Raw genomic sequence first — 19,101 nt, forward strand, 5'->3', positions numbered from 1 at the left:
TGAAGGGAATTATTCTTAGATCTTTTCCCAGGAACTCTCGTAACAACAGAACCAAGATATCTGGTTTGATCAAATTAATTCCTAAGACTGAGTCAACAACATTTTTATTTTAGGTAATATTTATCCTTATAAAATCTCACAACAAATGTGAACATTGCCTTAAGGTAAAAATTCACCTAAAGCATTAGCAGCATTGAGTGGATTTGACATGTATAGATATGAAATGTATACTTTTTAAAGATAGTTGCTAAACTCCTTGGAGGAAAAAAAAAAAAACATGTTTTTTTTTCCTGCCCAACTGTGTGTGTACATGTGACTACTATGGTCTTATTGTTTTGAGATAGGGACATTAGGTATGTCACCCAAGGAAAATGCTGATGCCTAGTGGGTCAGGGGTTAATTTTGCCTGGAGGGAGCATCATCCTGGTGTCAACCAGCTAGGGAGAGGCTAGTGTCCTTATAAGCTGTGCAGGATGAGCCTAGCTTGACTTGGGTCTTTAGGATACTTCCTGGGTGAGTCTTTCTGAGGGAAGGGTCTTAAAGATGATAACACCATATATTGAGGCTGACTGTGCCAGGCAGACAAGACCCACACAAAACTCTGCCCCAGGAAACAGTATCTTATGGGACAAACCAAGACTACAATAAAACTTTCCAGTCAGTGCTGTGCTTATTCCTCTTAAGACATCTTTCATCTTTCAGTGAACTCTTTTTTTTTTTCTTTTTTTTTTTTTTGGTTTGTTTGTTTGTTTTTGCATTACAATCCTTAATACACCATTATACAATAATTTATCATATTTCTGATTATATATAAGGTATGTCTTTTTTAACTTCCCAGATGTTCTCAGCTGTGTAATGAAATACTTAGGCTGTTGTTAGAGTGGAGTCAGGCTCAGCTTACCCACAGAAAAATATTCTTGAAGGGTAAATCAAAGTGTATAATAGGAGTAGCACACTGTGATGATGATTGAGGAAGGCTCCAGGAAGATACTGGCAGCCTGGATAAGGAGTGTTTATTCTAATAGGCACTGGACCAGGATGGGCAATGGCCAGGGATGACTTACTTCTTAGCGTGGGAGGAGTAAATGTCCTGATTAGAGAATCAGGCCAAGGCAGAACAGAGGGAGGAAAGACAGGCAAAAAGACTAGTTAAAATAAGGCTTCTTAGCCTTGGAATTTGTGACACCTTGGGCCGGTTAATTCTTTGTTTATGGACTGTCCTATGCTTTTTAGGATAATGAGCAGCAACGCTGGTCTCTACTCACTAGATGCTAGTAGTACTCCTACCCTCATCATGTTTGATAAGTAAAAAGGTCTGCAGATATTGTCAAATGCCCCTGAGAAGCAAAATCACCCTTGTTTGAGAACTCACATATTAACAGCAGTTATGCTCATTAACAAGGAATTGGTTACATAAATTATGGAATAACCCAAAATTCTGTAGCCCTTAAAAACAAAATAAAGGGGTTGGGGACATAGCTCAGTTGATACAGTGCTTGCCTTGCATGCATAAGGCCCTGGGTTCAATCCCCAGCACCACCAAAAAAAAAAAAAAAAAGCAATGATTTTTAAAAAACCCAAACAAAAAATAAGGCAGATTTATTTGTGCTGATTTGGAAGACATACAGGTACTGGGTGGAAAAAGCATGCATCCTACATTACCATCCCAATTAAAAAAACAAGAAGCAAAATTTTGTCTATGCAGAGAATCTCCTTAGGAGTACACTAAACTAAATGGTAGTTGTGGTTACTCTTAGATGGAAGTCCCAGAGCACATGGTGAAATAGAGACTTGCTTTTCACTCTAGACCCCTGATTCTTAACTGGAGGCAATACTTCCCCTTCCCTAGGAACATGTGCTGATTTCTGGAGACATTTCTGGTTATCACTGTGGAAGTGTGCTACTGGCATTTAGTGGATAAAGGCCAGATGCTGTTCAACATCCTACAATGCACAACAGAAATGCACCCTACAGCACCCCACAACAGAGAATTATCTGGCACCAGATGTTAGTAGTGCCAAGGTTGAGAAACCTTAACCCGTACCCCGTTTGAATTTTTTACTGTTTAATTTTCTTAAGGCTATTACAATAGGATGAAAAGGCAATAGGAGCCTGAACCAAATAATTAAAGAGATATCTACTAAGAGCCCCCTTCCCTTCTGAGAAGTGAACAAAACAAGGCCCTAATCAAATGCATGAAGTTCTCACCATCTCAAATAGCACAGCAGCAGTCACTGCCATCCAGTGTAGCTTGATCTCAAAGGCTGCATTCAAGGAGAAGTTACCATGGTAGTAACAGCTGCACCACTCCAGCCGGTCTGTACGGTTGTTCACGTCAACATCCAGGGTCACAGTCCTCTGCTCTGGGACAGTGGCAGCTGTGTCAGCACATAAAAAAGGCCAAAGTAAGAGGAGTGGGATGGGGAAGAAATATAAACAACTGAGCATACAGATGTGAAATTGCAGAACTGCCTAATAGAAAATCAGAGACTTGAGCTGGGGCTGTAGCTCAGTGGTAGAGCGCTTGCCTAGCATGTTTGAGGCACTGGGTTCAATCCTTAGCACCACATAAAAATAAATAGCTAAAATAAGGTATCAAAAATATAAACTATTTTTTTAAAAATCAGAGACTCTAGAAATTTTCTGGAAATCATCTAGTCCCAGGGTCCCCAAATTTTTTCTGTTTGTAAATAGATAATAAATTATTTTAGGTTTTACAGGGCATATAGTTTCTGTCACAACTACTCAATATAGTGCAAAAGTAAACACAGACATTGCATTAAAGAACGGGCTTTCTTTATGCTGGGCATAGTGACACACACCTGTGTCCCAGCAATTCCAGAGGCTAAGGCAGGAGAATCCTAAGTTCAAGGCCAGCCTAGACAACTTAGCAAAAACATTTCTCAACATAAAATAAAAAGGGTTGGGGCAACAATTGAGTGGCAGAGCACTTGCCTACTGTGCACAAGGCCCTGGGTTCAATCTCCAGTATTACAAGGATAAAAAAGGAAAGAAAAAAAAATGTATTTATAAAAACAGATGGCTTTTAAACTCAGAAGGTCAAGGATTGCATGTTTCCTCTCATATGTGGGAGGAAAAAGGAGGGATTAGGGAAGTCCCATGAAAATCAAAGGGCAATCAATAGACTAGATAGAGAAATGGAACTAGAGAAAAGAAGGAAATACTGAGGAATGATGTCAGTCAAATTATATTGTTCTATTGTGCACATTTACAAATACGAAACAACAAATCTACCATTATGTACAATTATAATAAAAAATATGTGAAAAAATCAATTGGTTTTTTTAGGGCAGTTAAACTATCTGTATGATACAATAATGGTAGATACATGTCATTATATGTTTTTCCAAAACCATAGATTGTACACCATGAATGAATCCTATATTATCACCCATGAACTTTGGGTGATAATAGTATGTCAACATAGATTTCATGAATTTTAAGGAATGTTACTCTGGTGGGAGATGTTGATATTGGGAAGGTAGGTATATTTGTGGTCAGGGGATATATATAAACTTTTGGCACCAATTTTCTTGTGACCCTAAAATTCTTCTTCAAAAAATGGGCAATTATAAAACAAGCAAAGAAATCATAAACTAGAGGGCCACTTAAACTACAATTTGCCTCTCCTTAATCAAATCCAACTCTTCATTTACAGGACAGAAACCAATGTTCAAGAGGGAAGATTCCTTGGCTAAAATTATGGAGTCAGAACCTCAGGCAGGCTGAACCCAAGATTATCTGATTTCAGTGATCCACAAAGGGATATAAGGAGAAGCAGCCCAGACCAGAGTAAGGAGGAAGTCTTCCTTTTCTGGTTTCAATCCAGGAAGGCATTATTTCTATAATCTTTTCTCAATAAATAAAACCTCATGATAAAGTTTAACACTCTGTTCCATCATCCTTTGGTGGAAGACTGGCTCAGTGCCAAACTTGCTTATCCTCTGGCATCCTTGTTCAGAAAACCTACTCAACCCAAGACAGCAATATATTAGAGAGGTGTCAGAAAATCAGGTTCCTTACTAGATAAAGGATTGAAATAGGCTCAGAAATTTTAAAAGGTCAAGGCTCTGTTCTGCCTGCCTTGGATACTGTCACACCTAAGGTTTCTATAAATTATGGTCTGCCCTTCATTTGTCACCCACCCCCATGAGTTTAATGGTTTCTATTTATCTTAAGTACTCAACTTAGTCCTGGGTCTGCAGGAAGAAGCATTGGATTGTATTATCTCTGACAAGGATAAAATGGCTCCTGAGTCAGCAGTTTTACTGAGCTGCTAACAGGAGGCAGGGAAGAGTTAGCTAGGGCACTGAATGGCACCCAGGTAAACTGACATTTAGCTGCCAGCTGTACCACTTATTTTTCTCTCAAAACTAAAACATTCAAAAGATCTGGATTTGGAGTTGGAAGACCTAAGTTCTGCCATTTACTAGTATGTGTTTCTGAGAATATAGCTCTGGTTTAGTTCTTTGTCTCCAAACTGAGAGGTGGCAGCTTAGCTGTTTCACAGAGGAGGGGTGAGGAACAAGTGAACATAGCAGAGGATTACAGGCTCCCTTTTGCCTTCTCCTCAAGCCTCCTCATTTCTATCTCCCCTCCTCTCCCTCTGCTCTCCGTTTAAGACAGGAGCTCACCAAAGCTCAAGGTGAGACCTGGGCATAACTCCATAAACACTGTCCATTATGCTTAAGGTACTTGGTACCTTAACTTGACCACTCTGATCCTAAAGCTGCACCTCTGTCTCTGCTTCATGTTTCTGATTCATGACACCGACAGACTGACCCTGTACTTCACAGACCAAATCAAAGAAAGTTTTGCTCTCTACTCTTAAACACTGTATCCCTCCCTCAGGTAAAAAGCACCCAGCAAAAATAAGGTCACTCCATAAACATCAACAGTGACCACATACATCTCTTCTTTCCCATCTGGAATATTAAGTTCAACACAGACTGGTCTAGAGAAGCCCAAAGGAACTGTTCTGCCAAGTGGTTGTATCACTGGTTTCGGAGACAGATACAAGATGGTGGACTGGAAGAAGACCTCATTTCTTGTGGCTCTGTGACTCAGGATTCAAGCAGAGGAAATACTGTTTCTCTGCAAGGCAGCTGTTGCTGCCCACTGATCCCCTGCTGTTTACCCCCCATTCACCCTCCACAATAGCCTGATAGCTGGCTGTCTACAGCATACCATCTGCCATTTGTCCATTTGCCTGCCTCTTGCCTGCCCATCCACTGCTGCCTGACATCCACCTGCGGATTGCCTGCCACTAGCCTACAGACTGGCAGCAGACCACCAGTGGATTGTTGGCTGCCCGCTGCCCCCTGCTGCTTGGAAGTCCACTGTCACAGTACCCGCAGGTTTGGTTACATGCAGCCGCCACCATCTTGGGACACTAGTCAGGGCCCACAGGTTTGTAACTGCCACTGCTGCCATCTTGGGACATGGCTGCCTCAGTCTAGGGATACCAGCCAGGGCCTGAAGATATATTGTCGGGGTACCTGCAGGTCTGGTTGCACCTGAGGTCTTTCTGCTGGGTATGCTAGTGTCCGCCATCTGGCTGTCTCTTTGTAGGGTCTCTCCTTTGTGTGACTGCATCCCTGGTGGTTTCCCTACAAGTTGAAATGGTATTGAATCTTGGGAGTGCAGCAAAGCAGAGCCTTGGGAATCCGAAGCCAGGTCCATAAGACTGCAGCTGGGCTTGTATGGGCCAGTCTGGTTCTAGAAAGCTGTAGAAAGTCAGAGACTAGGGGCAGTTCCCCAAAGGGAGCTCAGTTGGAGAAACTGGAGGAAACCAGGCTCTCTTCAGCTCATGGGGATGAAATGGGTGAGAAGACTGGAAGAGGGTGTGAGAACATCTTGCTGGCACCCACGGGACTGGAGCTACCATCAAACTTCAGACAACCCCACCTATTGGCAGAGAGTGGAAGTTAAGAATTTTTTTGTTTTGTTTTGTTTTGTTTGTTTTTAAAGAGAGAGAGAGAGAGAGAGAATTTTTTAACATTTATTTGTTTTTAGTTTTCGGCCGGCACAACATCTTTGTTTGTATGTGGTGCTGAGGATCGCACGCATGCCAGGCGAGCACACTACCACTTGAGCCACATTCCCAGCCCCTTAAGAAATTTTTTGAAAGCCAGCGGAAGCTATTGTTCAATTTTCCATTGAGACTTTCCTTTTTTTTCTTTTTTAATTTCTTTTGCCCTTTCCCTCATATCTCTACCATCTTTTAATCCAAATATTTTTCATGCAACAATTTATTGAGAAATGGGATGTCTGAATAGTACATTACAGTTTTGTTGTGTATCCTTATATTTATACTTTTTTTTAATCTGTATAAATTTTTTTTCCTCACCTACCTGTCTCCCTAGATTCTTTCCTCACTTCTCTCATACTAACAGCCAACCTCTATTAATCCCTCTCTCTCTCTTACTTTAAATTTTTTCCTCTATCTTCTCTCCTCTCTCATAAACATCATATCTCACACTAATTCTGTTCCCTCATTGTCTATCATTAGAAATGGTAAACACTTTCAGCAAACTTACTGTTTATATTGTAGACAATAATTGAACACATCATTTCTGTTTATTGTGACAAAACTATAGACACCTTAATAGGAGATATTTGGTTTAAAGGTATATATTATTTGCATTGGGTTCAAAGATGAAACTAAATCAAGCTAAAAACAAAAAATAAACCAAAATGACCAGGAATACAAATCATATCCCAATAATAATCCTGAATGTTAATGGCCTAAACTCATCAATCCAAAGACATAAACTGGAAGATTGGATTTTAAAAAAGACCCAACAATATGCTATCTTCAAGAGACTCAAATCCTAGGAAAAGACACCCACAGACAGAAGTTAAAAGATTAGGAAAAAACACATCACTCACACGGACTGTGTAAACAAGCAAGGGGTTCCATCCTTATACCATAAAAAGTGGACTTCAAACCAAACTTAGTCAGAAGGGATAAAGAAGGACATTTCATGCTGGTTAAGGGAATCATACATCAACAAGATATAACAATATTTACTATTGTTATAGTAAATATTTATGCCCCAAACAATGGAGCATCTACATACATCAAACAAACCCTCTCAATTTCAAGAATCAAATAGATAACAACACAATAATACTGGGTAACTTTAACACACCTCTCTCACCACTGGATAGATCTTCCAAACAAAAACCAAACAAAGAAACTATAGAACTACATATTACCATCGATGATTTAGACTTAATGGGCATATAAAAACTACTTCATCACCATCGAGTGAATACACCTTCTTCTCAGCAGCACATGGATCCTTCTCTACAACAGACCATATGTTTTGCCACAAAGCAACTCTCAGTAAATACAAAAAAGAAAGGGAGAGAGAGATACTGCCCTGCATTCTATCAGATCATAATGGAATAAAATAGAAATCAATGATGAAATTAAAAAATATAAAAGCTATGGTCAAGAGCTTTGTAATGTTTTGAACAACTAATAAACAAACAAATAAATAAATAAATAAAAGCTATGGATAGCAGAAGACTTCAGAGAGGAGATAAAAAATTCTTAGAGGTAAATGAGAATACCAATACAACATATCAAAATCTCTGGGACCCTAGGAAGGCAATGCTAAGAGGAAAGTTCATTGCATTGAGCTCATTCATTAAAAGAATAAAAAGTCAACAAATAAATGACCTAACATTGTATCTCAAAGCCCTAGAAAAGAACAAATCAATACCCAAAAGACCAAAAATAATTAAAATCAGAGCTGAAATCAATGAAACTGAAACAAAAGAAAAATTGAAAAAAAATTGACAAAAAAAAGTTGGTTCCTTAAAAAAATAAATAAAATTGATAAACCCTTAACCAACCTAATGAAGAGAAGGAGAGAGAAAACTCAAATTGTTAAAATTCATGATGAAAAAGGAAATAACATGATAAACACTATTGAAATACAGAAGATACTTAGAAACAATTATGAAAATGCATACTCTAATAAAATAGAAAATTTTGAAGACATCAACAAATTTCTAGAGATATATGATCTACCCAAAGTGAATCAGGAGGACATACACAATTTAAACAGATCAATTTCAAGCAATGAAATAGAAGATACCATCAAAAGCCTACCAACCAAGAAAAGCCCAGGACCAGACAGATACTCAGACAACTTCTACAGGACCTTCAAAGAAAAAGTAATACCAATACTCCTCAAATTATTCCATGAAATAGAAAAGGAGAGAACCCTTCTAAACTCATTCTATGAGGCCAGTATCACCCTGATACCAAAACCAGACAAAGACACATCAAGGAAAGAAAACTTCAGACCAATATCCCTGATGAACATAGATGCAAAAATTCTCAATAAAATTCTGGCAAATTGCATACAAAAATATTAAAAAGATAGTGCACCACGATCAAGTGGGATTCATTCCAGGGATGCAAGATTGGTTCAACATACAGAAATCAATAAATATAATTCATCACATCAATAAAGAATCATGATTACATCAATTGATGGAGAAAGCATTTGAAAAATACAGTACCCTTTCATGTGCAAAACACTAGAAAAACTGGGGATAGAAGAAACATACCTCAACATTGTAAAAACTATCTATGCTAAACCCAAGGCCAACATCATTCTAAATGGAAAAAAATGGAAGCATTCCCTCTAAAAACTGGAACAAAACAAGAATGCCTTCTTTCACCACTTCTATTCAATGTAGTCCTCGAAACTCTAGCCAGAAAAATTAGATGAAAGAAATTAAAGGAATATGGATAGGAAAAGAAGAACTCGAACTATTATTATTTGCTGATGACATGATTTATACTTAGAGGATCCAAAAACCTCCACCAGAACTCTTCTAGGATTAATTAATAAATTCAGCAAAATAGGATATAAAATCAATACCCGTAAATCAAATGCATTTGTAAACATCAGTGATGAATCCTCTGAAAGAGAAATTAGAAAAACTACACCATTCAAAATAACCAAAAAAAAAAAAAAAAAAATACCTGGGAATCAACTTAACAAAAGAGGTGGAAGACCTGTACAAGGAAAACCACAGAATACTAAAGGAAGAAACTGAAGAAGACCATAGAAGACGAAAAGATCTCCCATGCTCTTGGACAGACAAAATAAATAATGTCAAAATGGCCACACTACCCAAAAAGCTATACAGATTCAATGGGATTCCAATTAAAATACCAATGTCATTCCTTATAGAAACAGAAAAGGCAATCATGAAAATCATTTGGAAAAATAAGATACCCAGAATAGCCAAAGCAATCCTTAGCAAGAAGAGTGAAGCAGGAGGCATCACAATACCAGGCCTTAAACTGTACTACAAAGCTATAATAACAAAAATGCCATGGTATTGGCACTAAAAGAGACATGTAGACCAATGGTACAGAATAGAAGACACAGAGACAAACCCACATAAATACATTATCTCATACTACACAAAGGCACCAAAAACACACACTGAAGAAAAGATAGCCTCTTCAACAAATGGTGCTGAGAGAACTGGAAATCCACATGTAGCAAAATGAAAATAAACCCCAATCTCTCACGATGCACAAAACACAACTCAAAGTGGATCAAGGACCTAGGAATTAGTCCAAAGACCCTGCATTTAATAGTGAATAAAGTAGGCCCAAATCTTAACCATGTCAGATTAGGCCCCAACTTCCTTAACAAGACTACTAAAGGGCAAGAAATAAAATCAAGAATTAATAAATGCAATGGACTCAAACTAAAAAGTTTCTCCTCAGCAAAAGAAACAATCAATGAGGTGAACAGAGACTTATAGAATGGGAAAAAAATCTTTACCATACACACCTCAGATAGAGCACTAATCTCCAGGATATATAAAGAACTCAAAAAACTAAACACCAAAAAAACAAATAACCCTATCAATAAATGGGCTAAGAAACTGAACAGACACTTCATAAAACAAGAAATACAAACAATCAACAAATATATGGAAAAAATGTTCGTCATTTCTAGCAATTAGAAAAATGCAAATCAAAATTACTCTAAGATTTTATCTCACTCCAGTCATAATGACAATTATCAAGAATACAAGCAATAATAAGTGTTGATGAGGATACAGGGGAAAAGGCACACTCATACATTGCTGGTGGAACTGCAAATTGGTGCAACCACTTTAGAAAGCAGTATGGAGATTCCTCAGAAAACTTGGAATGGAACCACCATTTGACCCAGCTATCCCATTCCTTGGTTTATACCCAAGGACTTAAAATCAGCATACTATAGTGATGCAGCCACATCAATGTTTATAGTAGCTCAATTCACAATAGCTAAACTATGGAACCAACCTAGATGCCCTTCAACAGATGAATGGATAAAGAAAATGTGGTACATATACACAATGGAACATTACTCAGTCTAAAGAAAAATGAAATTATGGTATTTGCTGGTAAATGGATGGAACTAGAGAACATCATGCTAAGTGAAATAAGCCAATCCCAAAATACCAAAGGCCCAATGTTTTCTCTGATAAGGGATGCTGATCCATAGTAGGCTGGGGGACAGGGGGTGGTAGGGAAGAATGAAGGAACTTTGGATTGTGCAGAGGGAAGGGGTACAGCTGTGGGGATGGAAAGGACAGTAGAATGAGACAAACATTATTACCTAATATACATGTATGATTACACTACTGGAGTGACTCTGTACCATGTACAACCAGAGGATTGAGAAGTTGTGCTCCCTCTGTGTATAAATTGTCAAAATGCATTCCACTGTCATGTACAACTAATTAGAACAAATTAAAAAAAAAAAAAGAAGAAGAAGAAGGGAGGCCAGTAGAATAGAAGGGGATCAAGGGGAAGGAAAATGGAGGTTCTGGGGAATGAAACTGATCAAATTATACTGTTTTATTGTGTGCATGTATGAATATATTTTAACAAATCTCAAGATGGGGAAAAAATGTTTCATTGGCTTCATACTTCAGGGTTGACCTACAGATGCTTCCAGCAGGGTTAAAGTGTTGACAAAGGCACAAGCCAAGCCAAAATACCACTTTCAGTAAAGTCATTCCTTGTGTTCCATGGGAACCAACTTATTCACCTTTTGGGGACATAGAGATATATGGAATCCAATAAATATATGCAAACCCAGGGGAAGATCAGACTTAGCATCCTTCACCCAGGTCACAGCAAGGGTGCCATTAATGACACAGGGAAGGGATCAGTGTCACTAGAGTAAAATGAACACAATCCCACAAAGGGAACTGAAACTCAGCATAACAACTAGAGCTGCCACAGAATGAAGTGAGGGTTATTAGTAGTGAGTGCCACATCTAAAGGATTTTCAAAAAGGAGTTGGCTCCCACCAACCAGGAATACTATGGAAAAGGTGCAAGTGATAGGGTTTGGACTCAGGTAGTCTATAAGCCCTCCTGACCCTGAGATCCAGCAGGCCATCAAGAAAAGATTGAGAGAGCTGGGCACAGTAGCACATGCCTCTAATCCCAGCAACTTGGGAGGCTGAGGTAAGAGGCAAGACCAGCCTTAGCAACTTTGAGAGGGCCTCAGCAACTCAACAAGAATCTGTCTCAAATTAAAAAAAAAAATTAAAAAGGACTGAGGATATAACTCAGTGGTAAAACACCTCCTTGTGTTTAATCCCCAGCACCTAGAAAGAAAGAAAGAAAGAAAGAAAGAAAAAAAAAAAAAGAAAACTGCCAGGCGCAGTGGTATAAGCCTATAATTCCAGTGGTTTGGGAGGCTGAGGCAGAAGGATTCAGAACTCAAAGCCAGCCTCAGAAAAAGCAAGGTGCTAAACAACTCAGTGAGACCCTGTCTCTAAATAAAATACAAAATAGGGCTGGGGATGTGGCTCAGTAGTCAAGTGCCCCTGAGTCCAATCCCTAGTATCCCCCAAAAAGAAAAAGCTGACAAGTAGAAGACTTGTGAAGAGGCTCAGGCATATGGCATTGCTTCTTCCAGATTCTCAGATGCCTCTGTAGCTTCCCAACTCAGCAACACAGGGAAGTAAAACTTACCATGAGTGAATCCAGATAGGACCATTTGCCAATGTCAAGGATTTCAAAACAATTTCCAACTACTAAGGGCCAATTGAGAATCAAAAGTATTTAAAAAGGAACATGTCAAAAGAAACACACAAAAAGCAAATGGAAAAGGAACAGGTCACATATAATATATAGGCCTTTCTTCCATTATGAGTGATAATATTTTTTTTCTGAAGAAAAATTCAAACATTGATGATGATCCAATTTAAAGACAATAGTTTGGGGTAGAGATGTAGCTCAGTGGGAAAGCACTTACCTAGAATATGTGAAGCACTGGGTTCCCTTCCCAGCACCACAATAATTTAATAAACACAATAGATCTTTGTTACTTAAATAAATGACACAAGCCAAGCATGGTGGCACATGCCTCTAATCCCAGCAGCTCAGAGGCTGGAGGATTGTAAGTTCAAAGCCAGCCTCAGCAAAAGCAAGGTGCTAAGCAACTCAGTGAGTCCCTGTCTCTAAATAAAATATAAAAACAGGGTTGGGGATGTGGCTCAGTAGTGGAGTACCCTTGAGTTCAATCCCCAGTACCCAAGAAAATAAATAAAGAAATGACACAGTAAAAGTCTATATTCTAACCTGGAAAAATGCTGCAATGAAACATCTCGTATCTTAACAGAAAGGTCTGAGAGCTGTCACTAGATAGAACTAGCTATCAGATATAAAAGGAAAAGAAAACCACTTCCTATGGAGAAGTGATAGGCAAAGAGGCTGAAAGAATAAAATTCCACTATAACAACCATGGAAGCTACTTTTGCTAATAAAAGGATGTTTCCCCAGAAAGCATACATGCAAAATTCTGCCTAGTTTCAGATTCACTAAAGCCCATACACAGACCCCAGATAGCAAACACCAGTCCAATCAACTTCCTGCCCTGGACATAAACCTTATCTTCCTCTCTACTCTCCTTTTTTTGGGAGCACATGACTTTATTTTTTCTATAGACTGCTCTTTTTAAGCACTAAGAACCAAAGCTAAACTGAGATAATCTGAATCCCATCTTGAGCAAAAGACTATGGCAGTCAGGAGAGGATTTTACCAGCCTATAGAAGAAGACTTCAGAAAGGAGGATATTTGAATACACACTGTCAACAGAGCTTCCAGAAACTAAGTATGTCAAGATGACAACACTGGTAGCATTTTCCAGAAGTAATAACTGCACAAGTAGTAAGTGCAGCAAGAGGTTTGGAACCATGCACACATCTCCTTGTCTTTTCACAGGGGAAGGACCATGCATACAAGAAAGGGGATGGGCAGCTTGTCTGTTGCCGGGCTGGTAGCATCTTCAACAGAATGAACAGCAGAACAACTACTATTTTTCTGACAATTCAGCAACTAATTGCTCAGGTTTGACAATTCCAGATCTAATGTTCCAAATTCAATTTCCCCAAATTCTGCCAAACTACATTCATTAATATTTTTTAATATATTCAACAAGTATTAACAGAAACCAACTATGTATTAAGTAGGAGTGAGGACAGTCAGTTAACAAAAAGAAGTTCATCACACACCTTAAGTCCTTGGAAGGACTTAAATCCTTGGAAGGACTCACAAGCTGTACACACACACACACTGTCCAGAGGTGATAAGAGCAAAGCAGACAAAGATTGGGTGTCAGGGGCCCAGAGACTGTAGGGGGATCAGGGAAGACCTCAATCATGTGTGACCTTGAAGGAGAAACTTGAAGGGAAGAATTCCTGAGGCTATCCGAGGCAATAGTATCTCAGGTAGAAGGAAAAAGCCAGAAGCAGAAATATGCTTGGCATGTTGAGCTATGTGCACAAAAGCCAATGTAGGTCAGCAAAGTGCATAGGACCACCACAGAAGATAGGGCAGAGTAAGAAGCTCACATCAGGGAGAGCCTGAGAGGCTGAAGACTGGCTTTTTTAATTCCAGTGAGATGAAAGTCACGAGAGAACGCTGCCTAGAAAAAAAAAAAAACATGATCCTACTTACATCTGAAGTGGTCTCTCTGTATTCTGTGTGGAAAACAGATAATGGGGGAAAAAAAGGTCAAGAGGTGATTACAGTATCACATGCAGGAGATGACAGTGGCTTGGAATACTGAAGGTAGATGAAAGAAAGACAGAACTTGCTGATGGACTAGATGTAGAGTGGGAAAGAAAGAACAGGAAAGTGACTGAGATTCCTGCCTGGCCTAAGTAACCAAAATGACAAGGAAAGACTAAAGGAGAAGGAGATGATGGTGGCAAGGGAATGGGAAGGTAGAGCTCTAAATAATGTACTTTAGCCATCTAATTGACAGTCAAGGAGATGAATGGATGAGTCTCAAACTGGAAAGCATGGTGTGGGATAGAGATGAAAATTTAGCAGTGATTAGACCTTGGGATAATGAAAGACACTGACTGACCTTCACAAGATGCTTCAAGACATAAAGATAGGGCCCAGAGAAGGCTCTACCAGCCTATGGAACGAGGCCTACCTGCTGCAATGTTGAAAGATCAGATTGCTGAAGAGATATCAACAAAGGAGACTAACAAAAATAGGAGAGCTGAGAGGCACACTGTAGCAATGTCAGGAGACATTCTGCCATATTGTACCAATTACCTTAGGAACCAATAAAGAAAACCATTTAAAGGAGTCAGAGATTATCAAACAAATGCTACTGATGGCAAAAGGACTAGGCCACTTTATTAAGCAATGTGGAGCTCCTTGGTAAGCTTGAAAAGGGTTGTTCCAGAGGGGAGGACAAAGAAAAATCTGATACAAGCTTCCCATTTTTTTGTTTTGTTTTGTTCTGTTTTGATTGGCTTTTGCACAGGACAGAGTCTACCTGTTGGAGACTGGCAGAGATGCTTGATGAAGATGCTTTACTAGAGAGGAAGAGTTCAGAGAGAGGCAATGCCTGTTAAAATCAGTCCAAGTACTATAAGCAGGGGTATTGAGCACAAGTGGAGATATTGTCCTTAGATTGGAGCAACGGTGGCTCATCCACCCAGATCTAAGCAAATCTGAGGATCTGTGATGGCTATTAACCTTTCCATCCTACCAACCAGATCAGAATTCTAATTAGCTGAGCTTTTACAGGAAAAGAAAAATCTAACATTTCACTGGAGTTTGGTCTATCATGGCTCTTTCTTTCTTCCAAAGGTTTTCAGGATCTCTGCAACCTGACTCAGAGATAAATTCTGTGGTGATTCACCCAGGGTATGTATTCTCTAAACAATCCACAGGGCCTCTGCTCCAGAGCAGAGGTCTTCATTTCCTATCAGATGTCATCATCTTTTGATAAACAGGTATTTACTGCTATCTTAAGAGCTGTAGGAATTATGGAAAGGGAATCAGAGTTCCAATTTATATCTTTGAGTGTGGTAAGTATATTTGGGGAAGAAGGAATGAGGGAAGATTCATGCTCAGCTGAAGTGTCTTGAATGGATAACCTTTCAGGTTTCTTCCTATTCTGAGATCCTAGGATGCTAGTCTTCAAGGCCTCAGACAGGAATTAAACCTGCGGTGAGCACCAACTTATATTCCCTGTATCCTGAGGGCTCTCACCAAAAGTGGCCACATTTTCTATTCCCTCCTATAAATGTACATTTGGCACCATGCTCTGATTTAAGAGGTGCTAAATACTATCTATGGCTTGGGAAAAAATGAAACTGGATCCGCTCAGCCAGTGGAAAACAGCACAGTGTCAACAGTGGAAAGTATTGGAGTAACAAAAGGTCTAATTCTGGTTCACGTGGCATCATTCCCTGGTTTGCTGCTACCCTTTCCCAGGCACCTGCCAATATATCCCCACATCCAGCTAGATCAAGCATTTACCTAAAAGTGCAGCTGCCTGGCTCCGTCCTCCAAAACTGCGGCTAAAGGAGCTATGCCTGCTAGCATAGGAGGCTGGCCGGCTGGGCAGCCAGGGTAGGAGAAAGGCAGGAATCTCAGAGTGCAAGAGCTCTTCTGCCACAAAGGCAACCTCAAACCACTTGCGCTGGAAACTGGCAAAGTCATCCACACCTACAGTGTGCCAGGTGGCAGTGGGTTGCTGCATGGCCACTGAAAAAAAGCAGAAGGGAGAGAAGGATACCTCAGTACAAATGCTTATTTTCTCACTGATGCATGCTACAACATGGATGAACCTTGAAAACATATGCTAGAAATTAGACATAAAAACCACATATTGTATGACTCCATTTATAAAATTTGTCCTAAATAGGAAAATCATTAGACAGTAATGAAAATAGTCTGAGACTAGTCAGAGGTGGTGGTTGCACAAGTACTAAATGCCCTTAAAATGGTTAATTATATGTTATATGAACTTCATTGGAACAAGTAATTTATATTCAATTTTATACCCATAATTTCAGAGCATATACTGGTAAACCCCCTCCCCTTCAATTTGAAGGCAAAAATAAGTGTTTACTTATTTACTTAAAAATAATTATTTAAGAAAAAAAGTGACAATGGACATACTAGTGGCTACAAGGGAAAAGTTCCCACTTCTGTCACATCCTTGGACAAAACAGCACAGTGAGTGACACCAGCTGCATCAATTCATGTATGATTTTTAGACCTAAAGGTGGAGAAACTATCTGTCTGCAGGATGGGAGTCACTTCCAGTCAAGGTCCACACATGTGCTACATGTACAAGAGAGGCTGGTCTGAGTCCTGGGTGCCTCCGGAACTAAACAAGTCAGCTCTCACCATGGCCACATGAGAAACTGCTTCTCTCTGGGGATTATTTTTTCTTCTATATGTTTTTTTTTTTTTTTTAAAGGGCTGGGGGTGTGGATCAGTCGTAGAGTACTTGCCTAGCATGCATAAGAACATAGGTTCATCCCCAGCACCATAAAAAGTAAATAAATAAACAAATCTGCTTCCTGGATGCATGAGTTCTGCACTCACAGACTTAATCAATCACATATTCAAAATATTCAGAAAAAAAAATGCTTCTATACTAAACCTACACAGACATTTTTCTTTTCATTATTCTTAGATAATATAGTACAATATAGCAATTACATTGTACTAAGTATTATAAGTCATCTAAAGATGATTTAAAGTGTATAGGAGGATGTAGACACATTATATGCAAATACTATGCATTGATATAAAAGACTTAAGCATCCACAGATGTTTGTATCCTGGAGAAAATGGGTCCTAGAACCAATATCACTCTAATACCAAAGGATGACTATACTTAAAACATATCCTGGAAAACTTGTGAGGACTTGACAGACTTCCTTGGAGAATATCTGGAGCCTGGAAACCCAGGAAGTAAGAAGTGCTATAAATCACAGATTGGAGACCATTATGTCATCATCAAAACCACCTGCACCAGGTGGGAGTGGAGAGGTAGGGCGCTATATTTAAAATCAGCTACTAAAAAATGCTGTGAGAATTCTCATACCAGGTCCTTTGGCCTCTTTTAGGTTTATCTTCCACCTACATTGTCCTCAACAAGAACATACTATAGCTTAAGAAACTTTTCTCTCTGGTTATGCTTAAATACAAATGCTCAAATGTCAACTTAGAATATAAAATCACACATGGAGCTCAAGAAGCCGTCAAGTGAAACAGTAGGTCACCAGAAAAACACCCACTCCTGTGGGCCACTGCATTTGCCTTGCTTCTGACCTCGGTCGGGCTCTTTGTCCATTACTATCTTGTAGAAATAGAAACCGTAGATGAAGGTCCGCCAGGCTTCACCAGATGCATGCATGATGAGCTGTTCTTCCAGCATTTTCTAGGAGAGACAATGAAACTCTGAAGTTTCTGCAAAGAGACTTCTCAGAGTGGATAGGCCCCAGTTGTGCACTAGAGTCAAGGGAGTAATGGGAGCACTAAGGAGACCCTATCTTCAAACTACCCACTAGACATAAAGATTGTACTGTGCTAAATATTATCCTGGTATAAGTCATATCATTACATGTATATCATCAAATATTTCAAACGTACAGAAAAACATAGAAAAAAATCCATGTAGACCACCATTCATCTCTATCAAATTTAACATTTTGCTATACAGTAGCCCCACTTTTTCTGAGAGAGATATGTTCTAAGACCCCCGCCAAAGGATGCTTGAAAAGAAAGGTAATACTGAACCCTAGATATTCAATCAGCTCTCTGAATCTGTGGATTCAACCTACTTTGGATCAAAAATATTTGACAAAAAAGTTCCATCTTTATGATCATGTATGAACTTTTTCTTGTCATTATTCCCTAAACAATGCAGCACAAATATTTGCATTGTATTAGGTATCATAAGTAATACATAGAGGATTTAAATATATGAGAAGATATACAAAGATTGAGCATCTACAGATTTTGGTACCCATAGGGGTCCTAGAAACAATCCACAGATACTAGAGGACAACCATATAATTTTTTCCTATACATATCTATGACAAAGTTTAATGTGTAAATTAGGCACAGTTAGTGATTAACAATAATGATAAAACAGAACAATTATAAGAATTTACTATAATAAAACTCAAATTATTTGTTTCTGGAATTTTTCATTTATATTTTTTGACCACAACTGACCACAGCTAACTGAAACCTTGGAAAGTGAAACTGGGATAAGGGAGTGAAGGGGCACTACTGTACTGTCTTCAGTTCTTTTCACTTTAAAAAAAAACCAAAAACCTATGGACCACTCTTTCCTCAGAAATAAATGATAAGAGCAATATTCTCAAGCAAGTTTTTTAAAATGCTATTATATGGATATGTATTGACATGACAGTGAGGTGTTCTTGTGGGATTTTATTTTATTTTTTAATTTCACTGATTGATTGATTGATTATGTTACTATAGATTAAACCCTGGGCTACTCTACCACTGAGCTACATCCCCAATCCTTTTTTTTTTTTTTTTAACTGTATTTTGAGACAAGGTTTCACTAAGCTGCCCAAACTGGCCTTGAACTTGTAAACCTCTCGCCTCCTGAGTAGATGGGATTACAGGCGTGCACCACTGCACCCAGCTGAAATTTTAAATAAAGGATATAATACTATATCATTTTATAAATTAGTTTTCATCAACATCATGCTTCTGACATTTATCCAT

At 38.9% G+C, this 19,101-nt stretch overlaps 1 protein-coding gene across 18 annotated transcripts in view; it reads right to left on the reverse strand.

Moving 5' to 3' along the window:
• The window catches only part of DEPDC5 (DEP domain containing 5, GATOR1 subcomplex subunit), a 158,339-nt gene that overhangs the window by 8,156 nt on the left and 131,082 nt on the right, over positions 1-19,101 (reverse strand). For 12 of the 18 annotated variants that reach the window (XM_081285913.1, XM_081285906.1, XM_081285907.1 and 9 more), the window contains 3 exons: positions 17,671-17,779; positions 15,862-16,089; positions 2,209-2,378 (listed from right to left, as the gene is read on the reverse strand). In XM_081285913.1, coding sequence (XP_081142039.1) covers positions 2,209-2,378; positions 15,862-16,089; positions 17,671-17,779 — 507 coding nt within the window. Of the gene's footprint in view, positions 1-2,208; positions 2,379-5,519; positions 5,929-15,861; positions 16,090-17,670; positions 17,780-19,101 lie in introns of those variants that run through there. The other 6 variants (XR_014021037.1, XR_014021038.1, XR_014021039.1 and 3 more) reach the window with 2 other exon arrangements.

This window comes from Spermophilus citellus (genome assembly GCF_964194105.1).
Source record: "Spermophilus citellus genome assembly, chromosome: 3".
Lineage (NCBI taxonomy): Eukaryota > Metazoa > Chordata > Mammalia > Rodentia > Sciuridae > Spermophilus > Spermophilus citellus.